This window comes from Penaeus vannamei, chromosome 30 (assembly GCF_042767895.1).
Source record: "Penaeus vannamei isolate JL-2024 chromosome 30, ASM4276789v1, whole genome shotgun sequence".
NCBI classification, from domain to species: domain Eukaryota; kingdom Metazoa; phylum Arthropoda; class Malacostraca; order Decapoda; family Penaeidae; genus Penaeus; species Penaeus vannamei.
Window position 1 is genome coordinate 2107363 of NC_091578.1, and position 12500 is coordinate 2119862.

Genomic DNA, 12500 nt, shown 5'->3' on the forward strand with positions numbered 1-12500 from the left:
GTCCGACTGGTCGAGTCCCGGCTGGTGACTGTTCCCTTTGGCAAGGAGCTTCACTTCAATTGCCCTCCAATCCCTTGCCGTTGATGTAGTAGGGAGGCTTAGGAGATGGAGACTGAAGCCCTACCTTGGACCTCAGCCTCCGGCTCAACTAATTTTGCACAGTCTTTTCTCCTTTCCTCTTCCTTACCTTTCCCAACTCCTTCCTGTCTAATTCCTAAAGTGTGAGAGTCGTGTTGAAAGGATGAAAGGCCGACTTAAAGCCAGTCATGACCGGCCGCAGGGAGCCATACGCACGGTATTCCCTTGGTGATTGTCTAGCCCTTACCTTTCATGGGGGACCCTGAGAGACGGACCGTTTGTCTTCACGCATTTTAGGCTTCCTATGGCCAGTAATGAAGATTTTTGTATCCTTATTAGGGGCATTGAGGCTTGCACTTTTATCAGAAAACCTCTCAAAATCAAACCCCTTTGGTTTACCGACCCCTGACTCCTTTGACCTCGGTTCAGGCCATTACTACTGCATCCCCCTCGTCGACACCTGCCGTCAGCTTAACCCATCCTGAGCCATCTACCCAGATAACTCAACCTCCACAAGACCCCTCCCTCAACTCCAATACCCTTGACTCCATCTCCGGCACAACTACCTCCATTTCCTACATCCATTATTACAACTCTTCAACCTTTTTGCCCTCCCTGTCACAGCACTACATTATTCCACACCACCCACTTCCTCCCGTCCTCGTCCTACAATTCCCACCTCTATCACCCCTTTGAATACTGTTTGGACCAGCTGAATGTGACAGATTTTTTGTGATTCCCCCTACAGACCCGTACTCTGAACGGGGCTGTTGGCAGTCTTCTTCCGCAGTCATCCTGATCGCTCACGCCTTGCTACAGTTGTATCTGTCTAAAACCCATACATTATCTATCCTGGTTGACCTCACTGGTAAACCTCTTCCCGCTCAACCCTACCCCTCCCAGACAAACTAAACGTTCCACCCCATCTTTAGTTACCACATACACACCTACAACTACATTTTCTTCTCAAATACCTACCCATTCTTCACCTCCTCATAAAATACTTTATTTCCCAAACCTCCCCGCCCAACTCCCCTCCAGAAACCCTTGAGGACATCCGAAACTTCCTAAGCATGACCCAAGAAAACGCTCCTCTCTCTCAACCATCCTCTAGTACCTCTACCCCGACTCAACCTACAGAGTGACTGCCGACATCCATCCTCCTTCTGATATTCCTCTTACCTCTCATCCCCGTACTCCTTATTTCACAATCACTGTCCTGAGTGCTGAATTAACAGCAATTCCAAGAACCTAGGCAATGCGTATTTTAATGGGTTCCATGATGGAACATCGAATGCTCCAAAGGGCTTCGAAAGGAGCGAGCAGCATGGAGTAGTTATTATCTTAGGCGAAATGCCAACAGCCTTAACAGACCTTAAAAGAACAGCAGCTCAACTACGCCGCGCAATCCACCGTCCGCCGTGCCACCCACTTGCACACTTTGAAAATTACATTTCTCCATTTGCAAACTCTAGCTCAGTCCTAGCCGTTTTCTTCAACCTGGAAAAGGCATACGATACCACATGGCGATACCACATCCTACAGCAGCTATACTCTCATGGCATACGAGGGAACATGGGTGTAATCATTAAATCATTCCTTACTTATTGTACCTTCCGAGTATTTTTTTTCTCTTCAACTTCATCCTTTCCTCATTATGAAAGTGTCCCACAAGGGAGTGTACTGAGCACCACACTATTCCTTATAGCAGTAAACAGTTTAATATCGGTTCTACCACCAGGTATCCGATCCTCTCTGTGGATGATTTTATCATGTATATATTAGACCCATATAAACCTACTCTCCGTCAACAAATCCATTCTGCAATATCTTTAACCTCTTCCTGGGCCACGAACCATGGCTTCCGCTTTTCCGCGTCTAATCCTTCTCCATCCTTTTTCCCGATCACGCATAGGCCCTCAACCTCCACTTTCTTTAAATGATGCTCCTCTTCACTTCCGCTGCTCTGGCAAATTCCTGGGAGTCATTTTTGACTCCAAACTTTCCTGGTGAGACCACATCGTCTACATCAAAGAGAAAACCCGCCGCCACCTCCCACTCCTATAGGTCCTCTCCCATCTATCCTGGGGTTCAGACCGCAAAACCCTCCTCCATCTCTATACTGCACTGATACTCTCCACTCTTGACTATGGCTGTCATATCTGTTTCTCTATCTCTCTGAAGTCAACTTGATACTATCCATCAATGGCGTCTATGCTTAGCCCTAGTTACCTTCCACTTCCCTCCTGTTGAGAGCCTATACGTTGAATCGGGTCTGCCTTCCCTATCCGTGCCACTCTCTCTCCGGAGTTATGCACGTTTCCACCAATCTTTCTATAAACTGTCCTTCTATCCTTCTCTCTGCCTTTACCTCCTCTCCACGCCTACCTACTCATTTCCCTGTCCGGATGGATGCACTCCTCTCCCATTCACCCTTTCCTCGCCTCCGACCATTACTTTTCTTTACCTATATATAGCCGTCTTGGCTTATATCTTTCCCCCGTATCTGCTCCTCTGTGTTCCCAGATACACCAAAATCAGACGCCCTCCGTTCTATCATTCCATACCCCAACCGACTCCTCCAGAACTCACATTTATACAAATGGCTCCAAATCCATCTCCGGCGCTGGTTTTCGCTGTAATCTTGTCCTTTCGTACTTTCAACTTTCCACCTCCACCCGAATCCAGAGTCCTTACAACTGATTTGTATGCGATCCGCATAAGAGCGTAGGTCTTGCCATACTTCCACATTGTTCACAATTTTCACCGACTCTTAACAAATACAATCTCTACAACCAATTAACCCTCGTGTCCGCAAGATTCAGGGCCAACTAGCCTATGTAGCCATGCATCACAAAAATGTCAGTTTTTGCTGGATGCCTATCCACATTGGGATCCTTGGCAATGATCAGGCAGACACACTAGCACAATCCGCCGCCTTGTCCACATCCCATCATCCCAGATTTGAACATATACCAGCTTCTGATTACTACCCTCACTTCTAAACCTTCCTCTTCACCCGCTGGCAGTCATTCTGGTCTGGCCTAAACTCTAATAAACTACATAACATTAAACATTCTACCTCTCCTTGGCCAATAGCATCCCGTAAGAACAGACGCTGGGAAACTGCTTTTGCCCGCCTACGGATTGGACACACTCGCCCCACACAATCCTATCTCAAGTCACAATCTGATCCACCAATTTACCCCCCGTGCAATACCTTCCTTTCAGTCACACACGTCCCACTATCCCACAGCAACCCGCATCTCTGCTTTTCCTCACTTGTTCTCACTTCCCCTACCCCCCAACCTGTCGGACATCCTCTCAGAACCTCCCTACCTTTTCCTTTGACCACTGTGTGTGTGTGTGTGTGTGTGTGTGTGTGTGTGTGTGTGTGTGTGTGTGTGTGTGTGTGTGTGTGTGTGTGTGTGTGTGTGTGTGTGTGTGTGTGTGTGTGTGTGTGTGTGTGTGTGTGTGTGTGTGTGTGTTTCTTTCTCGCTCACTGTCGATGGTGGCAGTCAATAAGTGTGAAAGAGGCACAAAGCTACGGCTTTTTGAAACTCGTAATGTATGCCCTCAGTGCCCTGAAAGCACCTATTAGTTGTAAGCGTAATTGCTTGGTAATCTATATTACATCGGTCTCCAAGCATGATGCAAATATTTGAAAACAATTTTCTGCTGCAAGATTTGTTTGCAGTGCATCAAACATGCCAATATCATATTTACATAGTTTAGATATTTTCTTACAATAAATTATCGGCGATGCATGTATTGGTATCGGTATCGCTTTAATTATCTACAAAAAATTGATGTGTGGAAATCACTTCAGCTAGTTTTCAAGTATTGATGTATCGGTACCACTTTAGACAATTTTGTGTATCGATGCCGATTACTACTTGTTGTCTCTGCCCCCCCCCCCCTCTCTCTCTCTCTCTCTCTCTCTCTCTCTCTCTCTCTCTCTCTCTCTCTCTCTCTCTCTCTCTCTCTCTCTCTCTCTCTCTCTCTCTCTCTCTCTCTCTCCCTCTCTCTCTCTCTCTCACACACACACACGCACACGCGCACGCGCACTCGCACTCGCACTCATTCACCTACTCACTCTCTCTCTCTCTCTCTCTCGCTCTAAACTCGTAACTGATAAAAAAAAAAAGCAAGCAAAGCAACGTGTACACAAGATGCGCAAAACAATCTCTCAAATGGTAAAAAATGTTTGGCAGTGGACCACCTCAACCTTCTTCCCTTTTCCGTGTAGTTCCTGCCAACGCTTCTGAGAACCGCTTGCGCAAACGAAAGGCCATCAGACTTTTTTTATTTTTTTATTTGATTTTTATTATTATTATTATTATTATTATTATTATTATTATTATTATTATTATTATTATTATGACGTAAACAAGCAGTTCTCCATTTATTTGCACATGTTTGTTCGTGCACCATGGAGGAATCCCTATATATATATATTTTTTAATCAGCAATTTACTTCTTGCTCTCACCTGAATAATGACTCAGGCGAAATTAAGCAGCGTTTAGTAATGGAAGTGACACCTACACTAGGAATGATCAGCTTGCAATGTTTTGCGCGAACTGCCAAGAAATGTCATTGGTGGCAAGGGATAAATCAGTGAAAAAAGGGGAAAAATACCTTAACGATGTAAAGGGGAGTTGGAAAGTCTCTAGAGGGAAGCATAACCAAGACTTATTAATTTATTCATTCGACCTCATCATCGCCGTCGTCATGGTCAATGTCATTTGGTCAATGCCATTGCCGTTGCCACTGTTGTGGTCATGCTCACCAGTGCCATCAGTTGAAAATTGACATATTTCATTTCAAAATCATATCAGTGTGTGCATGTTAGTTATTATTTATCTTGAAAAATAAACTTTAAATATATATTATATATATTATTTTTTTTTTAGGAATCAGAGATTAGTTTGTTAAAACTAAACTGCAAACACTAGAATCCCTGATTATCTTGAATGTAAGCTAGAAACTATGAAATATATAAGTATTTGCTCATAATAAATCCTATACATATCTCACTGTGAATATTATATTTCCAAGTTGGTATTATAGTTCATAATGATAGTTTTTACAGAATACTATTGTAAATTTGACTAGATTTTTATTTTATTTATATTTTACTTTCAAATACGAAGTGAAATTTAACTTCAAGCCAATTTATGAGGCAAGAAAAAAATACACTAATAGTATTCCCACAAATAAAAATACACGGAGAACTGTATATACTTAATCAAAGATAAATACAGGGTATTAATTAAACAATGGCAGATTCTATATAATCCTTTATTAAGAAATGGAAAACAGGTAAAATACTGAATAACAAATGTTCAGTGCAGTGATGTAACAATTCAGAGCTGTGTGATTAAATTGAGCCTATGAAATATGTATATACAAATTTATATATGGGATGTGCTCAAAGATGTTTATCAAGACATTAAATTTTTGATTATTTAGAATGGAGTATCCTGACAATTACTTTTTTTAAAGTACAAATCGTTAATTAAGCCACTTTGCAACACCTCTTTTGTAGTTAAGGAAGGCTTTGTAATAGCTATGAAATACTACATGCGAGGCTGTTCCACTGTGGCTTAGATGTCTATGCTCATGAAGTTACAATATTCTCAAAATTTCTCAGTAAAGATTCTATATTATGTGAGGGTATATTCACCAGTGATATACTATAATGATGAATGCCAAAATGAAAGACTGTTCACAGACCAGCTACAATGATAGCACAGAATAATGTTTTTTTCTTCTCATTATCATTAAGCACAAAACTGTGATTCATTACAAATAATCAGGCTTCATACTAGTATATATTGCAGTCCTTCTTATGAACCTATTCATATATGAGAATGAATGAGTGAATAATGAAGAAAGGTATGCTATCTATGCTGTGTTTGTGTGTGTCTTCAGTTTAAAGCATGCCTGTGTGTATGTTATTAAATTATTATTTACATACGGCATGAGGATGTATGTAAGTTATTAAATTTCAGCTATGTAAATGTTAAGGGGTATTCACTTTCCTTTGCTCACATTATAACAATTAGCAAGGTACAATATTATGCTCAATAGCTTCTGTAACATAAATTTTATGTTTAGAAATAAAGCTGTGATTGATATCAACTTCTGCTTTAATTCAGATCTTGATTTAAAAATCCAAGATCAGTCTTTATTCTTTATAATGTAAATATAAATACAATGTGCAAATGTATATCAATAAGAATTTGTGCAAAATATTATGCCCTTTGTTCAGCTGTAAAACAGAGGTCTAGTTTCAAATTGGCAGTTATTCGGCACTTGTGCTTCGTAAAAATACAAACTCCAATATGCTTGTCCTTATGCTGGCATGTAATTAGGCACTTTTTGGCCTCTCTTAACAGACTCACTATTCAAAATGGTACATGCTTAATAATGGTGTGTCTATCAATGCATTTAACCTTCAGAGTTCTCTGGCTTTTAATGTATATTGAATTTATCTTTGCACTTTTTCAATTAACACTCTTAAATCAAGTAAAGTCATAACCCCATTTGTCATGTAATGGAAGATCTGACACACAGACTTTTACAAATGGAACTTTTTCACACACTCAAAAAATATATATAGGGATTTTTGGATAACAACTAGCCTCTAAAATGAGTATCCTTCATAAGGTGTGCTAATCATCTGTAAACAGTCATAAGAAAGAACACATGATTGTGCCGTTTAAATAGATTGCTGATATTTGTAATCCATGCATTTGACTGATAGCCGTTTTCACTAATGATTACTATTTAAAGCCTGAAACACTATCAAAAAGGTATTCAAAGGTGTACATATGTGTATGTGTGTATATGAAGTATGCAGTGATTGTTGCACCGAATGCAGTGCGATGAATCTCATTACATCAAGGAGACTGAATAGCTAAGATGTAAAACTAGCCTTGTGGCTTGACCCTGATCAAGTGTGTAGCATTTGATCCATGGTAGGCTTCTCTCGCAGGCACTAGTACCCCATGAGATCCAGTATAATACAGTGCTTCTTAACCATAGCAGCAGGTGGGCAATTTGCATTTATGTAAGATTTCAAGAGGACATAAAAGTCAATTATAATGACTGAAGAATGAGAGAAGAAAATATGAACAGCAGGAAGCAAATGGTTTCACACATCATAGATGGCATTCTTGTCAATGCTTTGCCTTAGTAAAAATGAATATATAAGAAAGACCAAAATCTTATGTACACAAGTTTTTTCTTCTTTTTCTTTATTACATTCTTCCAAAGCAATGAAACCTTTGCCTATATTTCGTTGTTTGGCATTCACTGGAGGGGCTTTTGGTATAGCTAATGCTGTCTGCGCATTTATGGATTAGAACAATAATAATAATAAAAAAGCACTACTGTGGTACTAGCTTTACTGACAAGAGCAAATAGCATTGTTTAGAAAATCTCTTACTATTTATTTCATCAGCAGTATGTTCAGTTTTGTAAAGAATAGGAACTTCTTTTAACATACATGCACCATGAAAAAATGTTCCTTGTGAAAACCAAAGAAATATTTAATTTTCATAAAGGAGAGATCTGTGAAATTCTTTACTCTAACAAGATGTAAATTTAAGAAACCCCATGAACTGTTTGAAGGTAAATGGATAAAATAAATATATACATGTATGAATCACTAATAACATGGGTCACACAATATGCACAAACTCTTTGGCTTCACCTCTGAAATTAACCATACTTAATTTTGCTACTAAGACCTCTACATCTCCTGACTTTTTTTCTTATTGCAGATTTTGTAAAGTCATATACACACAGTCAGCTCCCTCAGTCTTATGAGATTTAATAGTATGATTATCCAGCAGTTAGCAGTGAGTATCCATGAGTCATAGGTACTCATTCATCATTACCTAAACCACCTAGACTCGTGGAACGCTCTCAAAGGCCCCTCCTCATGCATGGAGATAGTTACATCCATAGCATTACATTTGCTGGTTCTCAGTGCCAGACAATGAATTTGAGATAGGAAAGACTTATTTTCACTGTTCTTCAATTTTTCTCAAAGAAAAAAAGAGAAAAGAAAAAAAATATTTCATGGAAATATAAATGGATTGCTCAAATGAAGTCTGGGACTCAAATTCATTCTCTGTATTATTTTTTCACTTTTTCTTATCTTTTTGATATGTTGAATACACAACTGGTGCTCCTGGCATAACAATTATATGCATCATTACCTATAAAGATGGGGGTTTATTACGAACTTTGTAGCTGAAAGAGAGATCCTAAAAAATCCACTAAAAGACTGTGGAGATTATATATACAAGGGAATAAGTCTTCATAAAACAGGGAGCCTTACCTTATGTAACTCACAAAACTGGAGAAAGTTGCACAAATATAGAAAGGGGTATTAAAACTTCTTTTCATCATTCTTCTTTACAAATTTCAGAAAGGATATATGACATGGCAAAGGAACTTCTGCAATGACATTTTAGTGTTAATTATTTTCTTACAGTAGAATAATTATAGTAGTAAATTAACATGATCAGATTTTAGTCTTTAACAAATTTTGGCAATTGCAATTAATTGAAAAAGAAAAACAATAGGAAACAACAAAGCAGCCTTTTACAATCACTAAGGCTCCTTCTGTCTTAATTTTTCTTGTGCAATGTCAACAATAAATATTAGTTGGAAGTTCCTTTGACATTAGGTAAAATACAGTACCATAATATTCTATAAGATTATGAAATATATCTTACAGTATATGTATAAATGACTGACCACTAGAGTTATAAAGGATAGGCTCAATTCATACATACTGCAAGGTCTGAAGCTATATATATATTTTTCCTCAAATATTTCAAAAAAGTCTGAATTAATATTCGAAAAAAAAAGCTTTTACAAAAAATTATTTAACATCTAGAGCAGGAATGTACAAATATCTATAAATTTTCCAATCATAAATAACATTATGTGTCATCAAAAAGGAGAAAAGGGCAACGCAAGTGCATAATCCTAAACGAATTGGCAGGCTAGCCCCAGAAGGATTCCACATCATCTTAACTATTTGCATAACTCATCAAGTGATGGTTTGACCGTCGTTTACTACATCTACCAGAATTGCATAGAACACAAAAGCACATCTTTGGTCTGGCCTGACGTAAGAACTTCAGGGTTGGTGTTTTTGTAGATTTCTTGCTTGTTATTATGGATGGGAAAGAATTTCTTCTCCTCCTTTTATTTTTTCCTTTCTTATTTATTTTATGTATGTATATGTAATTAAGATAAAAATAAAAGTACTGGAAAGAACAGGTAGGAGTATTTAATTAACCCTGCAACTCTTGAGGATAACATTTATATTTTGAGGAAACAAAAGGTACTTATACGTCTCTTCACAAAAATGAAAAGGTAGAAGTAATCAAGTCTTATTCTTTGACAATAACAAAGATTTTTTTTCTAAAGCAGACTTAGAAATACAACAAATAACATGAACAACACTCTTTCTCAAGAGTATTAAATCAAGATTTAAAAAAATATATACATATTCTTTGAGGGGGATTTCTAGTTACTCAAAAGTCTTCTCACACAAGTCAATTAGACAAGAGGACGAGAGGTTACGGGTTACTAAAATACTCTCCCTGTCTTCCATAGTTTGACCAGGGAAGCAGTTGTGAGCCGGCAGCAGTAGCAGTACAGCCTCTTACTATGGAAGAGATCCCTCGTAATAAGGGGGTACCCTTGTATCACAAGGAAAGCCGTGGGTGTGTTAGTCTGACTTCCTGTCATGCCCAAAAATCTCTTGGATATTGAAGGATTTTTTTTGCATTATTACTATTAAGATATGTCCAGTTAATCCTATGGCTCTGGGAATGCCAAAAGCAAAGATAAAGAGATTTTATTTTTTTTGAGGTGGGAAGGGGGTGAATGAAAGAAGATGGAAGTTTAAAACAGTATGCTAGACAATTAATATTCGTAGCTTTATCTGAAAACAGAAAGGAAAGAAAAGCCATTCATCCAATTCCCTGTATTTTCATCATTGCTAAAATCTAATGAAAAGTAATATGGGTATGCTTCCAAAAAAAAAATCTATATTATCCTTACTTTTAAAAAGCCTTTGGTATTACTCCATTCTGCCAGTCCTTTTGAATTACCACGGCAGGAAAAGAAATGTCATCCTGAAGTTGTCAACAGTGACATAGGGGACTGAAACACTTGACGGGAAGGAATTCTGTCCCCTACTCGTTGTACCAACAGCTCCTGCTCAACATTTCCTCCAAGAATTTGGTAAGTCTGGCACAACCCACGACATATTTGACCAGACCAACAGCATATTTTTCCTCTCAATTTGCATTTATGTGCATCACAACAGTCTTTTAAGCTCACAGGTATGGTAAAAATATGAATTGCTTTTTATTATTCTATCCTACCCTGGTTTATAATATTGTGAGTGATCTGGTCACATATGACTTTTTTTAGATCTTTTTTTTTTATTCACTTATCTATTTCTATTGTAATGCTGTGATATTCTTGACAAAGGTGAATATGATGATCACAGTATCTATTACGAGTTTCATAAAGAGAGAGTGACACAAAAACACTAAAAAACCCTAAACATTTCAAATATTCTTAGAAAGAGCATGTATGATAGGTCTATCACAGGGACTTAAGGAATACAAGAAAATGTTCAAGTCTGATAAGGCATTACACACACCTATCTCTGGAAAGAAAACAAAAAACAAAAACAAAAAAAGAAAGAAAATTAATAAAAAAGACTAGATTAACTTTAGTGGAAGTTTTTGTGTTCCATTTTTCTCCTTTCAAGCAAACAGTATCACATTGGGGGATTCAGAAAACACTTATCTCCCTACATATTATTACTATCATTGTATTTTTTAAATATTTTTTATTGGGGAGGAGGATCTTTTTTTTTTGTATTTTTTCATTTTTTTTAGAGTGAATGCAGAGTTTTTCATATTATACTCTCGACAACATGCCATCTGGTATCAGAAAAACTCCGGATGACTTTACATAGGCAACATGAAGAGTGTTAAGGAATCAAAGGCATGAGTCTCCAATAGCATGGAAGACAGGCACTGCAAAGAAGAACAAATAACACAACTCCCATTAAAAAGAACAGTACTTTGCATACTAAATGCATTATAAAGTTTCTGATTAGAGCCATACTAAAGAATTATGGCTTTCGTTTAGCTTTTCTGATCTGGCAATTCACTGTTCAATTAACTGCCAGACTTACACCAATTACACTTTTAATTTAAAAAGCTTCACTTTTTTCCTATTCACTTATACAGGCTTTGCCGCAGGGAAATCTGAGTCCGTGCCTCAGTAGCGGGCTGAATGCTAAAGTTCCGTAACAGGGACAGGCTTGTGAGGTGTCATAATGTAGCCCTGGAAATTATCATGGCTACAGTGGTCAAAACCGCCTCCTCTTCCCCTTAGCCTGTGGCCCTTCAGGAGGCGGTGCACGCAGGACCCATGGTGGCGGTACAGTATCACCACAACCACTGCCGCCACCACCACAACAATCACGAAAACCACCATACCAATGACCAAGCCTTGGGTTGCCGGATCCATCCCACAGGCAAGATCACTCAGCTCAACACTGTGCAGGCTTTTTCCTGCCAAATGAGGGGGTGATGCACACTTCACACTCTCACTGCTGTTGGGGGCCTTCGTCAGTTGACGGAGCCAGGCTGCCGAACAGTTACACTTGATAGGGTTTCCATCCAGGCTCCAGTGCGCGATGTCCTTCCAAGAGGCGGCTTGCTCGCTGATCTGTTGTAGATTATTGCCATGGAGGTCCAAGACACTTAGTTCCGGCAAAAAGCGGAAGGCATCCTGTGCTATGTATGTCAGGCTTGGGTTCTGTGTGATGACCACTTCCCGGATGTTCATGTTGTGTCCTAGGACATCCTTCTCCACATGGAGGAGGTGAAGACAGCCTGACACAAAGAGTGAGTGCAGACGGCGGTTTTCCTTGAAAGCATCAGGAGGCAGTGTTGTGAAGAGGTTGCGGCCAATATGCAGTTCTTCCAGCTTGCTGAGGTGACTGAGTGCTTCTGTGGGCACATGTGTGAGTCTACAGTCCTCCAAGTTCAGTTTACTTAAAAGTGACAAACCCTGCAAGGAGTTTCTGGAGAGCCCCTCATTTAGTTCTGTCCCTGACAGATCAAGGTCCTTCAAGGTCCTCATGGCCTCAAAATCAGTGTCTTTAATCTCCGTGAACTCATTCCCCCCAAGACTCAGCTCTGCCAAGTCTGGTACTAGGGCAAGGTTCTGGGCTGGAATCTCTGTTAACCGGTTGTCGCGAAGGTGTAACACTCGTAGATTTGACAGACCAGCCAGAGCTTGATTGTCGAGTCTCTCTATCCGATTTTCTGACAGGTCCAAATCCTTCAGTTGCTTGAGC

The 12500-nt window shown here is 39.1% G+C and overlaps 1 protein-coding gene across 1 annotated transcript in view; it reads right to left on the reverse strand.

The window, feature by feature from the left end:
- Nucleotides 1-5364: 5364 nt before the first annotated feature.
- Nucleotides 5365-12500, reverse strand: part of LOC113823244 (leucine-rich repeat neuronal protein 2) — a gene marked incomplete in the record, with an annotated part of 847117 nt that continues 839981 nt past the window's right edge. The window contains 1 exon segment of the mRNA XM_070142827.1: nucleotides 5365-12500. This exon segment is cut by the window's right edge and continues 56 nt beyond it. Coding sequence (XP_069998928.1) covers nucleotides 11432-12500 — 1069 coding nt within the window.